This window comes from Blennius ocellaris, assembly GCF_963422515.1.
Source record: "Blennius ocellaris genome assembly, chromosome: 14".
NCBI classification, from domain to species: Eukaryota; Metazoa; Chordata; class Actinopteri; order Blenniiformes; family Blenniidae; genus Blennius; species Blennius ocellaris.
The window spans coordinates 19,473,549-19,498,947 of NC_137663.1; the positions used below are offsets into that span (position 1 = coordinate 19,473,549).

Below are 25,399 nucleotides of genomic sequence, written 5' to 3' on the forward strand. Positions count from 1 at the left end.
ATCTCAAGGGTATGTATGTGCAGAATTCTAATTCCAAATAAACTGCCAAGCCAGAGATGCTTCTCACTACTTTTATGCAAATCCTCATGTCTGGAGAGTTACATTATTAATTGTAGGGAGGATCATTAATACCACATTTTGCTTTTTAGGATGTAGTTGATTATGAAAAAAAAACAACTTCATACAGATACAAATATTGTCGTTATTGCCTGCGCTTCTTTGTTTCAGTGATTCAACCAATCATTCAAATGGTGAAACTATTCCTGCTCACAAAGCCCATGAGCCTGAGGGGCCGACAGTAGAGGCTGCGGCTGATATAAAGTTAGTACATGAGAACATCTCTTTACCGAGTATTACTTCAGGTCAAAAATTTAATCATGCTGAGTGTGTGCAGTTTTTGTGAAGCTATCTTTTTCTGTATAGTTGGGAATAAGAAACACTCTGTTTTAGGCCACAAGAAACCACAGAGGAGCCTGTTCCCAATGGTGATGCACATCCAGAAACCAGGGGAGAAAATGGTGAAGCAGCAGAAGACAAGTCAAATGCGGAGCACAGTGACGGGGGTGCTGAAGCCCCTGCAGATGTTTCTGTGGAAGATGGTATCCAACAGGCTTCTTCAGTCGAGGAGAATATTGAGGCGGCGCCTCCTGAGCAATCACTTGCCAAAACAACTTCAGAAGAACCTGCTGATACAGCAGCTGATCCGTCAAACACAGCTCGCAGTGAGGTCGGCGTCACAGCAGCTGCAAATGTGGACAACCCCTCGGGAGAAATCTCAGTGGTGGATGGCACAGTGGAGAGTAATGGAACCACTGAAATCAATGCTGCAGCAGAAACATCTGCACAACCTGAAGGGGACAGTTGTGAGAAGACTCCTGCAGAACAGGCCACAGAAGAAATTGCTGCTGCTTCACCTGAGGTTACAGTGGAGTCATCAACTGAGACCATTGATGTGAAAAGTACAGCGTCAGCAGAACAAACTCCTGTGGTAACCAGTGTGGCGTCAGTCGCCGATAACCTGGAATCTGTATCTGAATCACCTTCTCAACCTGCAAGTGAAATAATTGCTGTGGATAGTAATATTCAAGCAGAAGCAGAAGGTACAGAAGAAATTGTCGTTGCAGCTGAAGTTGCGGTGAAGCCATTACCTGCTGTAAGTGAAACAACACAAGCAGAAGAGGCAGCGCCACATAATGCTGTGCAAACAGTCCCTGATATACTATCTCGACCATCTGTTCCACCTGATGCTGAAACCGCTGCAGAGGATACCGGTGACAAAGACCATGCAGGATCAGCGACAGAGCTTCTGGAAGCTGCTGCAGAGGTCGTGTTAGAGTCATCACCGGCCACCACTGCTATCATCACTTCAACCCAAGAGGAAGACGCCGCTCCACACAGTGATGTGCAAACAGTACCTGATATAGTTTCTGAGCCAGCTTCCCCATCTGCTGCGGAAACTACAGCAGAGAATATCAGTGAAGAACATCCTGCAGGTACAGAAGTAACTATTGAAGCTGCAGCTGAGGTTGTGGTAGAGTCGTCACCTGTGACCTTCGCTGTAAACAAAACAGCAGAAGAGGAAGAGGCCCCGACAGAAGAAGTGGTTGAGTGTGAAGTTCAGTCTACTGTTGAACAAAGTATTGATCCAACACCAGAGAGCGCAGCAGTGGTGGAGTCCCACATCAAAAATGCCTTTGAACCAGCAGAAGCCTTAGATGCCGAAGCTGTTCAAGAGAAAGTCGTTGACCGAACCATTAAACTGACGGATGCATTGGATGTGGAGATTCCTGAAACCAAAACAGTTCCTGAACCAGCAGAAGATCCCAAACCAGCCCTGTCTGAGGAGTCACAACCGAGTCAGCAGTGTAATGGGACCAGCACGTGAGTACACTTCTGCAAGAAGGAATTATTCATTGTTCTAAATACAAGAGTCACATGTTTTCACTTGAATAATAAAAAATTTATATATATTGGTTTGTAGATCTGAAGATGTTCAAAAACCTGCAGAGGAGCTCATGTCAACAGCCACACAGCCACAGTACAGGTCAGTTTCGTCTTTTCACGTTGTGAATATCATGAAGACTCCAACATTGTTCGAGGTCAACATAAAACGCAGCAATATTCACTTTTAATTTAAACTCTCTCCTAGACATGCTAAAGGTATTTGTTCATTCTGCGACCAAAAAATTGATGGAACTGTGAAGATTTCCCTCAATGATCCTCTCGTGGAATGCCATCCCGAGTGTCTGAAGGTTTGTTACGTCTTCTTTTTGAGGAAATACACCACATGCCTTTGGCTCGGCATACTTATTGAGAGGTGAATGTGTTTTTGCAGTGCGGTATTTGTGCTCTGGCCCTCGGAGATCTGATAAAACCCATGTTCCTGCGTGGCCAAGTGATCCAGTGTGGCAGCTGTGTTGCAGGAGCTCTCAAGATCTGAAGCCTAACTGGGACAACCATGCTGTCAAAGGACACCTAAAGCATCCAGTGATTAATGTGCTGTCTTAATCGAGAGCCTTGGTGCTGTTGCTGTAACTGTTTTTTTTTTTTATTTCTACCCCTGAGATGCCGTACATAGAGTATTATTATTATTATTATTATTATTATTATTATTGTTATTATTATTTCCTTTCTATTCTATTTTATATTTACTTCTATTTTTATTCTATTTCATTCTTTGTTATTCATGTTGTGGTGTCAATCGGGCCTCGAGCACAGAATTTTGTACCAGGACACGTAAAACGTCTACTGGAATGACAATAAAGAATCCCCGAATCACTATGAAGAACTGTGTAATGAAAAAAGTTTGGGTCACATAATTAGTCACAGTAAGTGCGAGAGATACGTAAATACAATTCATCGTAATCAGCATAAATACATTTCTTTGCAGCATCCTGTATATGCTTAAAATAACCGCACAGTTGAATGCCTCAGATGTAAGTGGTTTATTCAGCTTTAATTCCCAAAAAGCACACACAAGGCCAAGTAGCATATCTGCACATCAAACACAAGTCACCTGGAAAGTGGGTCTCAAAGCACCCTGTGACATGAAACAGGTTAATCTATGCAGTGATCAAAACACAACACAAATATAGATTTGCCTGCCCTACATAGAGACTTTTAATCAAATGAAAAAAAAAATCCTTGAGTGTCAGTGTAAAGTACATTTAATGCAACTGAAAGCTCAAAGCAGAACTTTGATACATTCAGCCTCTCTTGCTTTAGTTCACAAGATGTTGATACATAAGAAAGGAGCAAACGAGCAGCAGCAAAAATCATATTCCGAGCCATTACGCACATCAGGACACACTGAATGTTCTGCATGCAGTTATGGCTCGCAAAGCAAGCTGTCATTGTTCTTAATTATTCATGAAACATCATACATCACAATCAGCACCAATGAAGCCTCACAGAAAAAAAAAGATAAAATGAGAGATACAACCTGCAAAAAGGAAAATGAACAACAAAGCTAAGAGAATCATCTGAGAGGAGGATTTGAAGAGCAGATCAGAGCTCGTTCGCCGGGTGTAAATTATCTTCATCTCTCTGTCTGTTGTTCATGCAAAACAGTGAAGAGGAACATTTGTCTGTTATTCCACACATCTAAATAGTAGCAGGTGATCCAGCTCTGGAAGTTGCTGTTTCCCAGAGGATGAATGTAAATCTAGTGTTGTATATGTAGACTGTCCATCTCATAGCAGGACGACAGCGGTTCACTGAGGCACTGCAATTAGCGGACACCTTTCCTGCCTAGGAACCGCAGGACTGCGTAGTTGTAGGTGGTGGCAACCATATACAGGAACTGCAAATGAAGACGGTGATACAGACAAGGGAGAGTAGAGAAGAAAAATGTGAAAAAATTCATTTGCACATGTATTATATGCTGATACTGTGCATAAGGGGGCAGGCAGTGAATATTCATTCATACACGGAACAAAATCAGATACTTCATAGAAGAACAACTTGTTTTTCTCTTATCATGTAAGAAATAGCAGTGTAGGAAAATTCATTGTTGGCTCGCAAAAAGGTGACAAAACCATGGATCCACTAAAAAAAGCATCCCATATTCAGTTAGTGCACCTGATTTATGCATCAGTTGAAAATAATAAATAAAATAAAAACAACCCACAGTGCTTCAGCAGGAGCACTCAATAATGTATAGGAAATATTTAGGGGGACAACAACCCTTGTTTTTATATAAAACCACACAATGTTGAAATATGATGTCTTTATATGAGCTCTAAAGTCTTTTGTTTTCATTTCAACCGTATTTTAGTTAGTGTAATATAAGGGGTTCATTATGTGGAGAAAATGTAACTATTATGAGCAGTGTTGGGCAATATATACACTATACAATTATTAATTCGATCAAAAGCACTTTGAGTGCAAACACATATCAGAAAATTAAACACATCTGCCTGAGTAAAAGAGAAATTGTTTCTGCAAAGAGAAGCCTTGATCACCACTATGTCAATTTCAGTTACCTCTGGTGCACAAGGGAAGCCAATTAAAACACAGAATATGCTTCTGGATTACTGACTCTTTACATTTGAATTAACTTTTTATTCCTTAATTGAGCTTGAATGTACAAAAAGTAGCTCCTCACCAGTGCCAAGAGAGTGATTCCAGCACCAGCAAATGCAGCAATGTACAAGTCGTAGGTGACGTAAAACTGTAAAAAAAAACAACACAAGAAATACACGTATTTAGATTCTAATTAATCTTTGATATGCTAGTGATACACACACACACACACACACACACACGCACACACACACACCTCCGTGAATAATTCAGAGCATATTTTATGATGATTTTTAACACTGAACTGTGCAAAAAGGAATATTTGATTAATCTACTCACTTCACTGGTTTTGCAAATAGAAGCCAAGGTCATTCCGCAGGACTTGCCTGGCATTGCATTCCAAGGGAGCAGGCCTTAAATGAAGACATGACGTAAGTCAGATCTCTTATCGTTGCTGAATCATGATCCATTATGAAACATTTACATTCTTCCTTGCGCGCAGCATATCGCCGAAACAGCAATGAAGAAATGAAGATGAAGATGTAATTATCTTCATTATTACATAACCAATTCAACTATTGGCCTCACAGCCACTCCCCAGTGATTAATTCATCACTTTCAAGGGCACATTAACATTCTCATCAGGAAGGACACGTGGTCAGTGATTATAAGAACAACACACCATACTGTCTGGCGTCCATGCAAATCCAGCCGTGCTGATTAATGCTGGGGGTCGTTTCAGCCAGGATGTTGATGGTGTGGCAGGTCTGCTCCATGTTGAACAGGAAGAAGACTGGGATGGCGCTGAAGGCAAACACTATCAGCCAGATGAAGGCCAAGGTGTACGTCACTATGATAAACTGTTGAAGTAAAAACAGTGGATTGAGAAATCATGCAGGTTTAGCGTCGGCACTCAGGAGTCGTCCGGTCAGCTTTTAATACAAGATTTTGGTCAAACATTACTCTAACAAAGAGCAGTTCATGAAGCGATGGAGAGCTGAAACAAACCAGCATTCACCATCGAAACAATAGCACCTGATGTCCCCTCCCTTTCCTCTCCTCCCACCCTTCCTCACTCATCTTCCTCCCTCTCTTCTCACCGTCAGGCTCAGGCAGCGGCCACACTGAGTACTCCTGAATTCGCCGAACGTCTGCTTGACAGCACTTGTGGTGTAGAAACCTTCGGCCAGCAGAAGGATCCCGTAGAGGAAGAAAAATGATGCCAGGCCATAGATCACGTACTGGAAGTATTTGATACTGGTCATAGAGAAAAGACAGTCAAACGGCGATTCTGAGAGATGTCTTAAGCACACACACTCACACACACACAGACACATGCATAGATGCCCACACAAAAGAGAATTTAAAATAGCATTACTCACAAAGAAGCCATGACCACATAGTCCTGAACGTTGCGGGCGAAATAAGTCTCGACGAGGGCTTCGGTCTGGGCCAACGCTTCGTGCCCACAGCCACAAAATAAGGCCATGCCAGCATAGCACAGCAAGGTGGCCACCAAGGAGGGGTAGGGCACTGCCCCAAGGCACCGGATACAGCAATCATAACAACCTGAGGGGGCATAATAAATGAGCAAACAGGCGGCACACACCGCACATATAACCACACAGCACATCTATGCCACAGTTGGGGGCCCTTTCACCCTCTGGGCAAACTGTGAAAAAGGCCTTGCAAATCCATCCGCATTCACCAAAACCCCACAAACAGGCAAGAAAGCAACTGAAGAAAAAAAAAAAAAAAGAAAAAACAGTGAGCAGTGACAAACAAGACTTCAAGCAGCGATTCCCAATAAAGCGTCCAAACAAAAGCAGCCACCACTGACTTCACAACAATCTCATGCACTTCTTCCAGTGTAAGCTGCATTGTTGAAGCGGGTAGCAAACATCCAAAGTGTTAATAAATGCATTGCTAGAATTGGGATGGAGGAAAGCACCTAAGGCTTTGCAAAGCCAAGGCTGCCTGACTGGAAACATTTGCTGCTTCTGAGCCTTCACTCCACAACAAGAAAGATCCCAGTGCCAAGAAGTAATGTACGGTGCTGCCTACAAGGTATTACGACTGTAAAGTAAGCCTCTCTGCGCTGACTTCATCCGTATGTGAAAACCCTTCTGCTTGTTCCAACACCTCACAGCCCTTACTAAATCTGGTCCAACCCTCTCTCTCCGGCGGTCACAGGCGTCACCAGGCGACTGAGGGATGGTGGTGAAACGTTGGCTCCAGGACCCGGAGGAAAGAGCATCTCTTTGTGGCTGCAGATACAATATTCATTGTATTAGCCCTGATCAGGGAGGAACAAAGGGCTGTGAGGTCAAGCAAACAAAGACCTCAGTGACACAATACACACACACATAACTTAGTATGTGGTGGCGGAGGGGTCACCAGGACAGTGTCAACACCACTGGCAATGTCACTCCTCAGGCCATCCTCCATTCACAGCTGGCTGAGACTAGTACCATGGCACTGAGTGTCAATGCTGATGGGGGCTGGGTTCAACTGTTCAAAGAGTGGGTGGAAGCATAATGGCGGATGGAGGAAATTTGAATATCTTCACAACAACAATAACATCTCGGCTGAAAATCAGTTTTGCCTGTATGTGTTGTGTAATTATCGTGAGCTTGAACTTTCCATGTGAGCAACATCTTTTTTATATAGTTGCACATACCGTGGGGTTTTAGCTACAGGAAACAGAGGCTGCGAGTTTAACAAACTGCTACAAAAGTATAAATAGCAACAGCAGGAAGACTGTTAATCTCAAAAATGATAGTGCCTGCAGACGCCCACACTTCAGCTGTGCCCCACTGCTGCAGTGGTTATAGTGATGGAGAGATGTGTTATCTCTGCCTCGCTTTTGAATTCAGTGCAAAAAGTATTAATGCAGGAAACGTCAAATAATTAATCAACGCTTCAACCCAATTTTTGTTTTTGTTTTTTTCAAATCTGCGCACAACTTGTTTGTAAGTGAGAAAAATAGCTACCCATTATTTGTTGCACCATTCCTATGAATATTTGCTAATATTTAACCCGTGACACATGTGGGAGTATCTGACCTCTTTCACATGAGTGACCTGGCATAGCCCTGGCATGATGAGAACTGCTGCCCATCGCTCTCAGCCAATCCTATTCCAGTCCAGATTGTGGTTAAATGAGGTTAGAGGAGATGATGAGGATGTGTTTTCCTCAGTAATAAAGCAAGTAATCCTGGTTGAGTCCGTGCAGCTTTAGTCTTCTGAAATCCCTCTCGTATGTTACTCTGCATCTTTCATCAATAGCAATGGCAGACAGTGAATCAGTGACAAATTAATAGTCACGCTGTCAATAAGAAAAGTGTTTTTAATTATTTAAAGTCCTCAGAAGAATTGACTCGAAACAAATTTGACCAACAGCACACAGAGGCAACATGAGAGCAAAGCAAAGGTGAAATTAGTAAGTTATTAAAAATCTTAGTAAGTTATTAAAAATCAAAATTTTTAAGGTCATAGAAATAACAACTGATAAGAGCTATTAACAATTCTTTGCACTCACCCATGTCCAGAAAGAAGTGTGAAGTTATTGAAGTTTTGCTGGGTGGCTTTGTGACTGTGATATGAGGATATGAGAAGTTATTCCCCGCCACTCCTATATGAATCTGACTCGCGCTTTTGTCTCATCAACAATAGATAGACCACATCTCCCCGAGTCACATCTTAAAGTCGCAAAGTCCCATTTCAGCTGCCAATCATTATTTATAGAGCCCAGGGTTCAGGACTAGGGACAGAAAGTAGACCTCAGATCATTATACAAATAATTTTGATATTTTAGCTGATAGAAAAACAATTCCTTTTTAAGAAATTACTTCCATTTACTTTAAGAGCAAAGCAGTTTTTTGTCATGCACACTTTATACAGATTATCTGATATGAAACACTCACAAATATATGCATCTTTACAAGTCCCCGCGAAAATCATTACCCGAATTCTATCACACCTTGATGATGAGATCCTGTAATTATGATCCATTGAAAATTAACTCACGATAGTGTTTTCTTTGATTTCCCCAAGGATTGTTTAATTTATGTGCATATACGTTTGTGAAGTGCATTCTGTTGCTGTCAATAGCTTATCTGTTAATTGTCAGCATGCACGCACGCACGCACGCACGCACACACACACACACACACACACACACACACACACACACACACACACACACCTCCGCATGTCAGACGACAGCAGCGCACAGTCAGTGGGCTGGAACGTCTCTCAAAACAGTATGTTGAGGAACACACAGAGATAAGTGGTATGCACAGACAAGAAGGAGAAATAAATCGAAACACCAGCGACTGACATTGATGAAGTTGACTAACAAGGGTGATATTGACGGTCGGGTCCAGCTGCTGCCCTCCTTCCCTCCCTCCCTCATGTTTGACCCAGTTGATGTCAAAGCTGGGTTCACTACAAAGGAGCCAGTGTGGAGCTGGAGAAAACACCATGCGATCCCTCTTTCTGGGAGAAAGTCAGAATCCTCTTTTTTTTCTTTTTTTTTAAACTTTTGGCCATTTTAAAGCCATCAAACAACAAAATGGCTGTAACTGATTATCACTGAGATCTATGAAATGAAATACTAGTTTTGCTTAAGACACACAAAAGTACAATCTCACTTACTGAACAGCCCAAACATTAGAGAGAGTGGTCTGTTGTAAAAACACATATTCACTAAAATACCATTCTGTTTGAGCCTGAAATTATTGAGTTAGTGTTTCTGTTCTGTGGCCTTTTATCGCTTAAAACCCAGAGCAATTACAGATGTAGTAATTAGTATGTAGAAAAGAGCAATGGCACTAGCTTTGTTACAGTGCAGAGGAATGACACCTTTGAAATCACTCTGAAAACCATGCACGAGAGAGAGAGAGAGACAGAGAGAAAGGAGTGACAGGATTAATTAACCTGTGCACTGTAAAGCAGCGTGTAGAATGGTTGTCTGCTCTACCAGCGGAATGTAAATAAGCAATAATGTCGACAATCAACCGATGGGATTAGGTAGGAGGACAGGTTTTATAAGCGAGCTGGCTTCGGTGACATTGAAAAGGGAATTTATGAATAAACTGTATTGCACACAAGCTGGTGTTGATGGTGAGTCCGGGACACGAGTAGCTCAAATCATAAAATATTGGCACTTAATAAGACTCCATAACACTCATCTGTTACTGCATGAACTGATTTTAAACAAATACATAACTCTCCAAGCTTTCAACTAAGTTGCAGATGCTATTAGTCTGCATGCATCAGTTTGTATTTTGCATAATCAAATGGAAAATATTACCTATATCATGAAGAGTACCTTGGGCGGCACTCTTCATTTGTGTATTGCAGCATATATCAATTCAGTGTAAGTAATTGTGTATGCAGTATGTATATGTGATACAGCACCGTTATCCATTATTTGCAGTGTGATGGAAACACTCGTCAATATTTACACGTTGAACATTGCATGCATATGTTTGTGCAGGGAAGGAGGACTCCCTGTAAAAATATTTGCACCATCTCTTATCCTCTGTTGTCGTAACGTGGGCCATGTTATCGTGCAACATAGCAAACAAACACCCATCAAGGGAACAAACAAGCACTTGGAGGGTGAAAAATCACATTGGACAGACTCAGACCAACACAGATTTAATATCAATGACTTCCTGTGGTAAAAATCTTCAATTATTTGTTTCACTTCACCATAAAGTATCGATTGGCTCAGATTTTTTTTTTATCTAACTGTGTGTTTTCCCCCCAGTTGATTTTTGTTTCCTTGTTTGATTGTCTTGTTGTTGATAATATTGGGCTGCACTGGTTTAGTCTTTGAAAACCTGGGAAATCAGTAAGCAGCAACGGCATTTTAGTGTTTAGATGAACCCAGAAACGGTGAAGAGCTAACCGCAGAATGAATATCAAGAAAAAAGGAAGTTGGTGAGAAGGATTTCTAGTGCTGGAAGTTAATGTGACAGGCAAGAACAAACGCAGAGGGAGGTGGTGGAGTAGTGATCAGCTCTCTCAAGTCGGGGAACGTGAGGATTCAGAGAGTGCATTTCTTTATGGTCTATGCATGTTTTCTCCAGGTACACTCCAGTTTCCTCCCACGGTCCACACACATGCATGTGATTAATGACTTCAAATTGCTTGTGGGTGTGAGTGTGTGTGGTTGCCTTCTCTTGCGCATTCTCTTTGATGGACCAGTGTGCCCTGTTAGCAGTGATTGAACCGGATAAAACTGCATAAAAGATGGATGGAAAGACAATGAAGAAAATCTAAGGCATCGGTTGCCTTGCTGTACATTTATTACATGTGTGACAAATAAATAAAGCACTCTTTTTCTTCAAAGTAGCTCCATTACTCCAGAGTAATGGCTAATAAAACATACTGTGGTTCTGGAAGCGATTGTTGGAGCATGAGGTTCGATTCCCATTAAAAGTAAGGATTTTCTATTTTGTTCTGTCCTCCCAGATGTATGTTAAACAAATCGGATAAAAACAAAAAGAATTTGGTCCCCAAATACACCTGCTTCATTCATTTCCTCACTCTTAATAGCATTATCGCAACACTCTGATCTATTTGTCATGATCGATGCACATCAAGTGTTGTGAACAGAGACCGATTAGCAGCCTTACTCGTACCTGGATGTCGGGAGGCTTGGTTTTCAGGAGCTCATAACTTCATATCCAGCAGAATCCCTCAGTCTTTAGTTTACTGACAGATTTTTATGGTGTGGATGTTGAAACGACGAACGCACATTTCAGGGAGTGAAAATAAAAGCAGTGATTGAAATCCTCGTTCTCACTATGGTAGTGAAGGAACTTTGTGCAGGAGTAGATTTAAACCTCATGAAACTGGAGGCCTTCCAATTTCTCCAAATCATCTTGACGCTCTGTTACACAAATAAAAACAAGATAAATATGTCCCAGTATACACATTAAAGGTGGCTCTGTAGTGTAGTCTTTAAGAAGACTGTCTCTGCAGCGGGAGGGGAATCTTGGAGGAAGGTGATCAATACCCATTTGCGGCATGGCGTTTGTTGTTTCACCACGGTCCCCGACAGGTACTATACATGGAAAACAGCTAAACATGTCTCCAAGCAAATGTAAGTAGATCCCAGTATAAATCAGGCCTCAGGATGATGGTGATGTAGGTATCACGACTCCTACCTCATGTTGAGATCAGCTTTTATTCCCAGCCTTCCTCTATGTGTGAAATCAGTCTTATCAATTAACAGATTAGATTTGTCAGTTTGTTGGATGAACTGACATGAATATATGATTTTTATAATACATAACTGTACATTTTAGATGCAATCTTTACATGGTGTGAATAATTGAAACACAAGTGAAGATGTACGTGATTTTTTGGGGGGATATTTTTAATAATTTCTAAATGCAAAGAAAAACCCTCCTATAAAGTACTGAGCATATGTTTTAAAATATCAGCCCATTGTCAGCATTTTTTCATATCAAAAACACACTTAGGGGAAGTGAATTATTGGGACAAACCAGTATTTGAAAATAAATAGATATATTTAAAAAAAATCAAGTTTGTTAAACAATGTCTGAGCTTTTGAACCAGTCAGGTTACCTCGAAAAAAAAGTATTAAGTTAAATTAATTGAAAGAAAAGTGTTGTGGGGGATTACTGCTGTGTATGTTTTGCTCGGCTTCATTGTGCAATGTTTCTTTGTTGTACAACTTTCAAGTTATACAATTAAATGGTTGCATGCATGTCTGCCCTTGGATCTATTCTTTGTGAACATCATTTTACATGGTGGGTACTGATATTGGATAAACATGTTGGGTTTTTTTCACTCAGGTTGAAAGTTATGTTATTAAAGTCCTATTTCATGCTAATTGGCTGAACTACTTCTTCATTCACCTGTAATTATTGATGATAGCAGGTATAATTCCCCACACATGTGAGAGCTCACAATCATCATCGTCAGAGACTGAAATATGATGACCAACCACTAACACACTGATATATAGCCCTATATGGAAGCTATAATTGAAAAGAAAATTATTTTCCCTTCTTTCTCTTGACACAGGAGATCAGGAGGTTTCCCCTTACCTCGCTGGCGCTGCAGCAATGTGAGTTTACCTGTCACGGGATAAATAAAGCACAATCCAAGCCAATCCAATCTAGTCTAATTGAATCTTTAATATTACGCTTTTTTCCCCCACAAAATAACCTCTATGGCCATGCGAGTCATGCATGCCACAGATAAATTGTAGAAAATTCATATCAACTGTTTTGTTTGTATGATGACATCACGTGACATCCTAATATATTCTATCTTCTTTCTCTGCTTTTGGTACAAATTTCATAAACATGTTTTCAAATCACATGAACCCAACATGAACGCAAAGTAGACACTTTAACAAACTCGACACATGGTTGTCTAAGTTTTAATTAGTTAATTGTCCTAATCCCTCATTGTTCCAGTGCAAACAAATAAAAATTTCCCACAAGACTTAGTTTTAGGTCCAAAAATCTTTTTAATAGTTGGCTCATGTAGATTAAACAATGTTATGATTACTTTGAAGGAATCAAACCTCGAAGCTTCACGTCCGTCATGTCCATTCAGTAAAGCGTGGCCCCTGGTTATAACTCGGTATGCATGGGGTCCGGATCACTTGGGGTAGGAGCAGTAATCTGTAAGGTTCATCAAACGCCTTTTAAAATGTGAATATTTGAGTTGGTATACATACAACTACAATGTAATTACAGTTGTCTTTCTGGAGACCTTACAGTATTCATAAACAAACAACAAATAAAATGTTGATCTAAGTTTATTCTGTACAAACAAGCCAAGCCAAAAGAACTATGAGTTGGTTAGAGTAGGAAATCACATCTTAAGCATTTCTGTTTTTATAGTGAAGCAGAAGTTATATTCCTACAATGTACTAAGCAAAAAATCAGGAGCACATTAAACAAAAGTATAGCAAGGATACTCAAATAGACTACAATAAATTACAACAACACTACATATGCAAAACTGAATGGTTAATCTCAAACAATGCCTAATTTACACTTTTGTACTGCAGTTTTCACCCAACCACACGCTCACACACCCACACGAACCCACGCACACACTGGTGCTATATTTTTGCACAAACTCATTTACCACGTGTGACCAGCATCTGAGTGAAGTTTTGCTCCATTGTTTTTGTGATTCCACAGTAATTCCTTATGTAAGCGATGTACAAGGCATTTGAAAGTAAATACAGTAAAAATACATTTTCATAATAAGCAATGCACCATGAGAAATATGTATAAAATAGCTTGATAAGAGTAATAATAATACTGCTTTTCCGCTCTTCCAGATCTCATCTCTGTCCACCACGAGTTGTAATGTCACTTAGTTCCACGAGATCCAAATAGATATCACAGAGTAAGAAAAAGCTTCCCATACAAATCCAACTGTATAAACATTATACTAAGTTCTTGCTAGGTAAAGTTCCAAAAAAGCCAAAGTGGAAAATGAAATGCACTTTTTCTTTTTGTCTGCCTTTGAAAATGATTATTATAAAATGACTTTGCAGTTAGACTTTCTATTATGAGAGAGCAAAGGCAGGATGTTGGTGGTTGTACACCTTTGGAAACGACAGAACAAACATATTCAATCCTATTTTACCTACACATCGTAAATACAGCTTTACATTTCCATGTTTTCGGTACGTCACATTTCTGAGCTGCATCTGCTAGCAGACTATACCCGTGTGGTCGAGTGGGTGCTGGGCAGGCCTGCGGAGCTGTAACCAGCAGGAAAGGTGCTGTATGGGCTCATGTTGGAGAGGCCCATGAGCGAGTTGGGGATCATAGTGATGTTATTGGGGGTCATCAAAGGGATGTCGTCCGGGGAGCGGCGCTGACTGAGTGTGTAGTCCAAGCTCGGTGAGACGTGGAGAGGATTGTGAAGGGCCTCGCATGGGTTCCTTTGCTGGGATGACAGGGTCTCGTCCACCGTGGTGGCGTGACTGGCATTGTTGCCTTTGCTGTCACGCTGGGGGCTGGGCTGCTGCGACGTGTCCTGGCGACTGCGCTTATCCTTGCGATAGTACAAAGCCGCAAAGGCCAGCACATTGAGGAAGAGCAGTGACGCCCCGACAGCGATGGTGACGCTGAGCTCCGTGGAATAATCTCTCGGATTAGGCATGATCAGAGGGCCCATCTCTCTGCCTCCCTCGCCGTCACTGTGGGCTGTGGATATGGGAGGCCGGCCGGTGCTGCCAGATCTCTTGCCGTTGGACTGGGTGGGATCCAGTGGTGTGACCTTGGTGGTGGTGGATGAATAGTGGAACATGTCATGGAGGTTATAGAGGTGGGGCACCAGGTGTTTCCAGAAAGCCACCTTGGTGGCGCGGTAGTGATCACGGATACGGGGCTTCAGGCCGATGTGTAGGTACAGCTGGTCGTAGGGGTCATACTTGGACCAGGCGACCTCCTCAAAGCGGTTGGCCTTAGTGTGGATAAACTTGGTGTCCTGTGGCACTGGTTTGTTTGGATCCCTACGAATAAAACAACAAATATTTAAGCCATAACCCACATCACCGACATTCAGTTCAATGCTTCTTAACTCCCGGCAACAATCATGCTGCAATGATACAATTATATTTATTGATGAACATGTTTCGCCAGACAAATAAATGATCCAGAAACAGCAAGTGGAATGGCAAAAACTATTTTGATATAGATTTTTTGAAGGTGTACACAGTGGAAAACAGCTTTGAATATTTGTTAAATCTAAGTGATTCTGCTCTCATTTGGCACACTATGATGTGCATTATTAATGGAAATATCTACAATTTTTATTGGAAAAAAGGCCTCATTCCTCAGACATATTGTAGAGTTAAATGTGATACCAGTAATGACTTTCATTCAGAACAACAAGCTTTCATGTTGCACTGTTAAAAAAAGAAAGAAAAAGAAAACCAATTCCCCAGGAAATCATGAAGTACAACAATGTAATATCATTAGCTCTCCTCAAGAGCTCAGCATTCCCTCATTCCTACACACTAAAACAACAGCCGACAGTGACCTGTGCCTACTGTCGGGGTCAGCATTAAAAAAAGATTCACTGGATTCAACAATGCAGCAAAGTAACAACATATCGCACATCCTCTACAGAACTGTCTTGGGCGTCTCTTAAATTCAAAAACAACCAAGAAATCTTTGCCTCTGTTTGACAAATTGCAAAACAAGTTGTCAGAAGAGGAACTGCAGAGCTTCACTCCGTTGCACTTTCAACAGCAGGCTTTTCCGCTGCTGAGTCAGTCTAAGTGTAATTTCAGGTCAACATCAGACTGTAGCCTGTCGTGGATAATAAACTCTCTTGCTGAAGACTGCAACACTTTATTAAGATGAAAAAGTCTTCTGTCGTCTAAGATACATAAATCACAAGGACCCACAGGAAATCTAAGGATGGATACACAGATACACAGAAGATAAACATATATGTTTTTTTTTAACTTTCCAGTAATCTGAAATAAATGGCAGTTTTAAAATCACTACTAATCTGCGAATCAGCACATCCATTCAGCTATTTTCTATTTAACATAGTTGAGGTTATTGGTTGCTGGAGTTGATCCCAGCGGACAATGGGTGAAGGCAGAGTACACCTTGGACGAGTCACCAATTCATCACAGGGCAAATACAGGGACGGGGAATCATCACATCCATGTTTTTGAATAGTGGAGGAAACCAGAACCTCCCACATGCACAGGGGGAATATATATATATATATATATATATATATATATATATATATATATATATATATATATATATATATATATATATATATATATATATATATATATATATATATATATATGTAAACTCCACATAGACAGGGCCTTAAGCCCAAAAACTAAACCAGGGTTCCTTCACGAAGAGGATACAATGCAAAAAAAAATTTCTATTTACAACCTGCTGATCAGCACAACCCGTCCTTTTTTATTACATGAGTGTACAGTGTGTACATGATGTATTTCTGTTCTGGAAATCTGTGTCACACCTACCTGAAATCATAACTTGCAGTAAAGGTGGTTTTGGGTTATAGAGCATCTCTTAACTGCCTCTTCAAATGTTCTCCTCACAGTAATGGTTTGTTTTAAACTTTTATGTGAATTAAGCTGTAAACTTTTAAGTCCTTTACCTTTAGTAAATCTGCCCAAAGTGATGGCACATTGGTATGGGCATTAAACATGATTTTACAGAAGCCTGAAAACAACATGAGCTTACAGAAATACTCACTGCATATGTTTTCAAGTATTGCAGTGAAAGAAGATCATAAGGTTTGGGAGCAGGAATGGGCTAATTATATGGAACCGGCTATAACTAAACTAAGCAATATGGATCAATTCTTAGACATTGATGTTCAGGAAAAAAAAATCATATGAATCAATAAAAGATGTAACACAGTTTTTATATCAAAGTTCTTGTGAACTAATAAGTGAAAAAAGGAGTTAAGGTCAGACAACATGTCAAAGAGCTCAGGCTGCATTTAATTAGGAGGCACTTCAAAGCTGAGTCTTACAGCTATTTTAACATATAAAGGACAAAAAATTGCAGCTCAAGTTAGAGAATCAACGTCTCAGCACAAAATGGGGAGTGCAGATGGCAGAGGATGGTTATGTTAAAATTTAACAGGGATGTAATTAGCAAATTACAAATACACATATAAGTGAAACCAACTATTATCTTTAGTCCTTTTAAGAATTTGTACCATGTAATCCACTATGCTACTTTTAAAATCACAAACTGCTTACCAAAATTAATAATCATTTCTGAATTTTGATCAGTATTTCTGTAGCCAACTATGCTAATTGTTTTAAAAGAGAAAAGATCTGCCTTATATCTCCATTATTTTCCAAATATTAATTTGTTTTAAAACTAAATTAAAAAATTAAATCAATTATTTGAGAAATGTTCTTTGAATGAATAGGTGGAAGTCTCAGGGGGGGACAGTTTTTTAGTTTTTTTCCTTCCAATTTCTGGCCTGTTGCCACCGGTTATGATGTAGTTTTAAATAATGAAGAATCATGATAATTGTTCACAAAATGATGATGGCCATATATGTTGGCATGCTGTCTTTTGCAAAATGTATACAGTGAAGGTTGATACTGTGATGATGATGATGATGATACATTTAAGAGGTATGTCATGCAGCTCCACTTAACTGAGTACAACTTAATAAAGTTAACCGGAGCTAACAAGTTTTAAGTGCTCCTTTCAACACGTCTTATTTCTAAACTAAGGCATAAATAAGAAGTTAGCTTTAGATTAATCTATAGCTTGTATATCATTTTTAAATAACTTGTTTCATGTGCTTGTGTTTATTTCTGAATTCGTTACTCACCCACTCTTTGCAAAGTTGGTCCAGTAAGTCATGACCACCGCACTGAGCATGATGTCATTCCTGGAGAAGTTACAGGGGAACAGATCTGTCGGGCCCACCATGGGGATGCCAAACACGTAAGGCACCTCATCTCCATGCGCTGAGTCGGACCACACCGGCTTCATAAGGCTCTGGCAGTGGTGGTAGAAGGCGTAGAAGTATGTTGGCGAGCCATAGCGGGCGTGCAGGTCAGCCGTCACCACTGAGGGTTCCACCCACTGGTGGTCGGTGAAGAGGGCCACCAAGGTCTTCCTCCTGGTCTCCGGGTTGTCTTTGTCAGCCCAATCTGTGTACATGAATTTAATTGTCTCCCTCAACGTGTCCTTCCCTTCTGGATAGCCATACAAACTGTCCACAAAGTCTGACACAGCAAAGTCAAAATCGCTGCCAGACACACCGTCCTCCAGGTCCATAACGTTCTCCACAAAACGCAGTCCCTCTCCCTGATTGACACCAAGCATTATATCATAGTTAAGAAACTCGCCCTGCTCCATCAATATCTCAGGGTCATCTGGGATGACGTCTCCATCGATGACAGGACCGAAAGCCACGCGGTATCGAGCGGCCTGGATATCTTGCTCTACCAGCTCCTTAGCACTCTTCTTCTGCAGGCAGGAAACCATGTCCACTGTGTCCAACACGTTACAGCCAACCCTCTCAGCTAGCATGCGAGTGTACTTGACTGGTTGGTAGTTGACAGCCCAGCTGGATAGTGCTGAACCACTTTGGATGATGGCTCTGTGGAACAGACCTTGGGACACAAATTTCAGAACAAAAAGAGACAGGACAGAGGCTCAGAGAATGGTGCTTAACCCTTGGGATCATTGTTATTTATAGCAACCCGAAGCAAATATATGATTCACTTTACGCTAATTGCCATTCATAATTAAATCGAAAGCCTGTTACAACAGAAAATTCAGGTTGATAAACGTGAACAAGACCACATATGATGTTCTGGGAATACTATCTGGAGAGACAAACAGTAGGAGGAGTGATCAGGTCCGTTAGTTGACCTGGTCATAATTGAAGCAGCTGGTCCAAGAAATGAACTGGTAATAGGATGTTGGCTTCTCCTGCATTTAAAATACTGACAAAAAAAAAGGCCCGACTTCCTGGTTTTCTCGGCCGATTCTCTTACTTGTTTCCCTATGCAGATGACAGTGAGCGCACGTCAAGCTAATGATCAATTTGCAGCACTGTTTCAGTGAGGAGGTGTCTGCTTTTCCCTACACCAGCTATTCACAGACATACAGTAATTGTGGAATCATTAATACTGTGTCTAACAAGCTGTGTACCTTACTTATATCGACTGCTGATGACAACTGGGCTGTGGAGGGTGTGTGCAGAGAGCTGAATATGCAGTAACCCTGATCCTTCAATGTTGATACAGTAAACACACTGCTTCGTTGAATTGTTTATATGCAGTGCGTCACCTCTGTCTCTAAGGATTTCATATCTACCACCTAAAAACGACAAGTGATATGTATCAACTCAGAAAATATTCTGGCAAAGTTAAGGCACAACAGTCACTGGAAAAAGAGTGCAGGGACAGTGTCACTTTCTCCCTCCTTTGCTGTCATTTATTATTATTATTTTTTTCAGGGCAGCAGCTAGCTAGTCTACTTCAAAGACAGCCGGAGGTCTTTGTGCATTTGCTGCAGCCGAGCTATAGGACATCCAACACAAATCTGCCGCAGCCTCCTTGGCATTGATGAAAACTCACAATTTCTGCCCTTGTTTGGGTTTGTCTGGCTGCAATGGCTGGACCAGGGCGGTAAGATGGTAAGAAGAATAGTTTCACGATCGTCTTTCATTCATTCTTGCTTAGGAAAACATTTGTTTTACTTTTACTCAATTTAATTTTGAGGCTGTATGAGATACCATACTCTTTTAGGTAACTTTAAATTATTCAGATGGAATTTACATTGAGTGATACTAAATGACCAGCGAATAATGCTGATTTGTCGAGGAATTTGATCTGAAATCTGCTATTTCCAATTAAAGTAGAGATCTGTGGAAAAACATCCATTTTCACGGAAAAAAATTCGGACTGCTTTCAGGTTCTGATTCATCCTCATGCCAACCATGTCTTTGCCAAACAATGTTTTTCCTCAAGGTTTCACAATGACAGTAGACAAATGCATCTCGATCACTGGTATATTTTTAATATTTTCTGGACACCGCAGGCAGGTAAACAAGGAAAACAAATGTGATGCTGAAATATAAATCAGTTGCAGTGGTTAAAAACTAGTGTTCACAGGTGAATCTGACGACATGATGAAAACTTTATAATACCAGTAGGCTTCTTTAAGAGCTTCACGTTTAAAGAGGGAGAGCTTTTAGTCTGATTAGATTGAGTAGAGGGGAACAAAAGCAATCACTTACTTAACAAATACCCCCGTTACCCTACTCTCATATTATAACACTTCATCTCCCTGCCAGACCATTTGGATATACACTTGAAACAACGAACCAAATTCCAAAATGATTGAAAAATAGTTTGAAAAGATCAAATTAATTTACTTGAAAAGATTAAACCTGATATCTGGGGTCCAGGCTTACTGACACTAGATATACATTATTACATCAATTATTACTTGAACTCTGAGTAACAACACAGTTTTCTAAATATAGGCCAATAAAAGTCTAGGATAACGTTAAAATAGTGACTTGTAGATTCTTACCCTCGGAGTGATGGGACAGAGTGAGTAGACTGACGCAGGAAGCCCCGATTCCAGATCCAAAAACTGTGATCCGACCCGGATCTCCTCCAAAGTAACCAATGTTTTTACTTATCCAGCGGAGAGCTTGAATCTGGTCCAGGAGCCCGTAGTTTCCTTTTGCTGCTTGGTCCCCAGTACTGAGAAAGCCTGATATATACAGAGAGACAACAGAGCCAGTGCTGAAGCAGAGCTCTACAGTATATGTCCCAGCTTTGATCTAAAGCTGTAGCCCAGCAGGGCATCTCAATGAACTGACACTGTTCCCCCTCAGGTGTAAATATGCTTTTGCTCTCTTGCACAGCGCTTCACTTTTTTAGTCATCTCCTTGCAACAGCCGCCAAGAATCAGCGCCCCTCAGGAAGTGATCCAGGCACTGCTCATCAAATCTGAAAATACCCCTGACAACAGTGAGGCTTGATAACAGTTAACATGCATAAATAAACAAACCTTCCACTTTAGATGGATTTTATAGACCCACACTGAGGGCCCTGGCTCTCTTACAATTGATCCTATTAGTTATTGCCTTGCCTCCTCTCATCTAAACACCTCACTCTTCCTGACCTTGTGAATGCCGAATGCCTTTGTATATTTAAATCATTCTACTTTCAAGGAAAGCAAAGAATGACAATCGTGTACAGATGAGATAAATTCATCTAAGGGAGGAGCATTTGCATTTTCAGACAAGATATAAAACAGATCTTAGAAAACAAGGACAAAACATGCTTGGCATTAATGTCACTTTTCATCTGACGATGAAACTTACATGCAAATCAAGCCTTGCGAAAAGACTATGGCCTCACTTTGCTTCAGTTTCATTTAGTTTCACATTTTTTAAGTTCCTACAGCTTTTATAGACTTATACCGGCTGTACGAGTGGAAATTAATGGCCATTAAGGCAGTTTATTTACTCAACTGAAACAAGGCTAAATACCCTATTCAGAGTTACGACACAAAGATGGTGTCATCACCTAGTATGCCAATTCTGTAGTTGAGTGTAACGACAACAACATTTCCGTAACTGGCCAGAACGCTGCCGTCCATCATGTTTCCAGTGCCCTCCATGTAGGAGCCTCCGTGGATGTAGACCATCACTGGTCGCGCTTCAGAGTCCCTTATATCTGCAACATCAACACACACACATATGCTGAGCAAACAACTATAGGGGCAACTGTGGTAGAATTGAGAATTAATGGTGCACTGTTACTAAAACTTTATGTCCCAACTGTTCAGTATGAGGTATGAGAAAAGACCGCTTAGAAAATGTGCTTTGAAGCAAGCTGGGGTGATATGCCTGAAGTTTGAAGGCTGCAATGACAATCAAAGAATGCATGGTAATTACACTCTGACAAGGCTGTATGAATAATAATATAATAAACAGTTATATCTTGCATGTGAGATGTTTTGAGCAAGCATACTGTAACATATAAAATTTTCTTGATTAGATGGAAAGCATAAAAATGTATTGATCGGACTTTGAAGATTTGCACAGTGAAATAACACACTACACTGAGCTCTCACCCACTTTGAGTAGCTACAAGCTAAAAACATGACTCTTTTCTTTCTTTTTTCTTTTTGTACGGAAATAGAAAATCTATATTTCATGTTTTGTGGCCAATTTATTATATTGACTAATGACTCTTTTTAGAAGGGACAGTACGACAGATAAGTAGATAATGCAATCTGTGGATCAATGTGCACGGCAATAGAGATGTAACACTTACTGAAAAGGACTGCACCAGAGCTCAATTCAAGACGTGAGATTCAGAAACAGCAAACTTATGTAATCACACAAAATCAGACACCATTCCTTATTTCATATTCCACGCAAAAGAAAGAACCCCGGCAGTTCTTTTGGAAAGCAGAAACTACAGATTTGTAACACGTTGAAACTGAAAGAGTCCATGCATTAAGACTTTGAGCTCTTGAAAATACCTTCAGATATATGAGTCTCAGCATGTGAGAAAGCCGCCCCCTTTTTCTTGTGTTGGCTCCCTGGGATTCACATAAGGACAAAAAAAGAAGTACAGTATTCAAAATAGCATGATTGGTTTAATAAAAATTCTATGATTATAGTGGCAAAAACAAAAGGGAAAAAAAATCTAGAAAAAGTAAATGACATTTATTCAAATCTATGGGGAATATTGTAATAGGACAATTACAATATAATACGTGTTTATCATTTATTGAAGTGAACAGTGTTGTTTCTTGTTAGGTATTTGAAAGCGATCATAATAAATTAGATGGCCACACATTTCCAAATACACTCACCATTAAATTTGAAGGCTTTATTAACTCTGACTTTGCTAATTTTGTTTGTTTCTACAGTTGTCATGTCATGTTTCCAGGTAAACTGTTCGCAGCGCATAAAATTAATACGCGTATGATTTATGACTAAATGAATTAGTAATAATTTTAAAAAAAGAAAACAAACCTTCTCTACCTTCACTTGGAAACCAAACTGGAAAAAATAGATGTAGAATAGCATAAAAAAGGCAGAGACTGCCAAATCATTGTCACAAATCTGATGTTAAAAAACCCCAAAACAAAACCTGCACATTGTTATGAGCAAGAACAAGTTCTACATCAATGAAACAAACAATAAAGTCACAGACAGCCTGAGGTGCATATTAAAAAAGCAATGACAGAGTCTTAAGAGATAAACTGTTGGGAGGAAAATGGGAGTACCTTTTGCCCTGAAATAAAAATGTAAATGTGAAATTTAATTTACCTGTTTGTGTGTCAGGTGAGGAGCCCTACAGGCATGCAGCACTCAGCCGAGGGGCTTTATAAAATGTGGGCTGCACCATTTTGGACAGCTACCTCTCAAGCAGGCTGTTGTTTATCTGTTGTTGCTATGCTACCACAGAGGAGCCAGTCAAAGAGTGGTATGTTACATACACTGCTGAACACAATTCAACTTTGAATGCCGAATGTTTTGTATTATTCCAAATGCTTGCGGAAAAGGCAAGACATTCCTTGTAATCAGGTTTAATTGGTGTTTTGAAGCAATCTGAATAAAAGAAATCTGTTTGTCTGCACTCGATCTATAAAACATGCAGTATTATTGTGATATTAAATTGTTTCGTTAATCTACAAATGCACAGAAGGCTCACAAAATGTTCCCTTGCTGGTTCATTTCACAGTTCTATTAGTTAGAGAAATAGGAAAAGATTCAGTATGCAGTAGGCAGTTGACTCCTGCACTTCACTAATTGGCCCCCAACAGACATACTGTCTGAACAAAGCAGTGATTCAGTAATATAAAATGTATAAAAATGGCAAAACGTGAAAAGCTGGCAATTATATTTCTACTAGCCCTCCGCAATTCCATCTGATGGTCAGTGGTGACAGAAAAATAGGCTCGATTCATCAGTTTTGAAGCTACAAATTATTGCTTGGTTTAGGTGGACTTTTGTTAATTGGGAACACACACCTAATGTTTACTCGTGCCTTTACAAGTGTAGCCATATGAAAGGTGCCTTTAGTGACATCAGGGCAACATCTTCAGTTGCCATAGCTACCACATAATTTCCTGCTTATCAATGTGATGAGAACGTATCAGACAATGATGACACTGCGTTCAATGGTAAATCAGCCCTTGGTGGCAGCAATGTCATGGGCAGTGGTCACACACATGATTTATGATGATCACAAGACAACGTCAGGGTCAGAAGAACAACGATCAGTGGACACGGACAGACTCTGCTGTCGGTTTTACCACGCCAACTCACCATCATCTGTCGGAGCGTAGATGTTTAGATACAAACAGTCCTCGCTCTGATCCTGAATGTATGTGGCTACTGTATCCAGGTTATAGGTGAACCATATGGGCATCATGATCTCTGGCACGGTGTTGTGGATGTTTTGAGGGCACACAGGCATGAAGTGGGTAGCATTTTTGACACCTGACCAAGAGGAGGGCTGGTCAGGGGGCATGAATCGCTTCTCACCCACAGGGGGGGCGGCATAGGGGACCCCGAGGTACTGATCAACGGGCCGGAGGACCTCGCTGGGCACGGGAACCCGGAGCCCGCGCAGTTTCCCAAACTGTGTCGTCACAGTTGGGTAGAATTTCTGGCTTGTTGACTTGGTCAATGACCAGCAGGAACATAATATCCACCAAAGAAGAGCACAGTGGGTGATGGTTGCAGTCCCTTGCTGATGTCGCAGGTGTGCAGGCAACAGATGGTCTCTAAACGTAGCCAGCCACATGGTCTGGGCAAGACAGTGCCCTTGCACAACACAAATGCACACTGTAGTGTCTGTTTAGTCCCTTTGCAACGACCGTGTCAAACAGACATCACTCACTGCGCCGTTAGATCCGATAGTTATCAAATCCAAATACACTTGAGTCAGGTATGAACTGCCTCCGCTTCCACTTTTCATTGCAGTGCGTACAAATCTGAAAAAAAAAAAGATTAGAGACATGAGGCCAGAAAGCATCCAAAGAAATTGAAACAGTGGAAGACATTTATAACTGACAATCTTTGGATTGAAGTATTATCTTTTATCAATATTTCAGGTTCCAGCCCTGAAATGGGACTGATGACCTGTCTCGGGTAAATGCTGCCTTTAGCCCACAGTCAGCTGTGATAGCCTCCAGCTCTCTACAGTCCTACTCACAATAAAGTAGGTAGAGAGGATGGATGGAAGGGTGGAACGTCTCAGTTTCTGAGAAAAGCTTGCTGGTAACCTTTCTGAGACAAAATGCCTTAAAAGAGAAAACCTT

At 40.7% G+C, this 25,399-nt stretch overlaps 2 protein-coding genes across 10 annotated transcripts; both read right to left on the reverse strand.

The window, feature by feature from the left end:
* Positions 1–3,006: 3,006 nt before the first annotated feature.
* Positions 3,007–8,144, reverse strand: plp1b (proteolipid protein 1b). Its single transcript, XM_080508255.1, has 7 exons — positions 8,065–8,144; positions 5,907–6,093; positions 5,625–5,781; positions 5,207–5,384; positions 4,864–4,937; positions 4,607–4,672; positions 3,007–3,802 (listed from the first exon to the last, which is right to left on the reverse strand). The coding sequence occupies exons 1-7, from the start codon at positions 8,066–8,068 to the stop codon at positions 3,731–3,733; spliced, it is 738 nt and encodes a 245-aa protein (XP_080364381.1). The 5' UTR covers positions 8,069–8,144; the 3' UTR covers positions 3,007–3,730.
* Positions 8,145–14,258: 6,114 nt separating this feature from the next.
* On the reverse strand, positions 14,259–24,882 carry LOC308138930 (neuroligin-3-like; the record flags this gene model as incomplete). 9 transcript variants are annotated; one of them, XM_080508206.1, is made up of 6 exons in its annotated part: positions 14,259–15,057; positions 17,910–18,699; positions 20,633–20,818; positions 21,640–21,789; positions 22,604–22,663; positions 24,402–24,882. In XM_080508206.1, 6 exons carry the CDS (start codon positions 24,880–24,882, stop codon positions 14,259–14,261), a joined length of 2,466 nt encoding a protein of 821 aa, XP_080364332.1. The 9 variants fall into 9 exon arrangements, with proteins under 9 accessions (XP_080364332.1, XP_080364335.1, XP_080364331.1 ...); XM_080508209.1 differs by lacking the exon at positions 22,604–22,663; XM_080508205.1 differs by lacking the exon at positions 22,604–22,663 and having other exon boundaries at positions 17,910–18,741.
* Positions 24,883–25,399: the final 517 nt, after the last annotated feature.

Excerpts from the sequence above, each read along its gene's own strand:
- plp1b (XM_080508255.1), bottom strand. Across the intron at positions 5,385-5,624 it reads GCCGCTGCCTGAGCCTGACG|TTTATCATAGTGACGTACAC; the intron begins GTGAGAAGAGAG and ends TTACTTCAACAG. Across the intron at positions 3,803-4,606 it reads GAATCACTCTCTTGGCACTG|TTCCTGTATATGGTTGCCAC; the intron begins GTGAGGAGCTAC and ends CTTCATTTGCAG.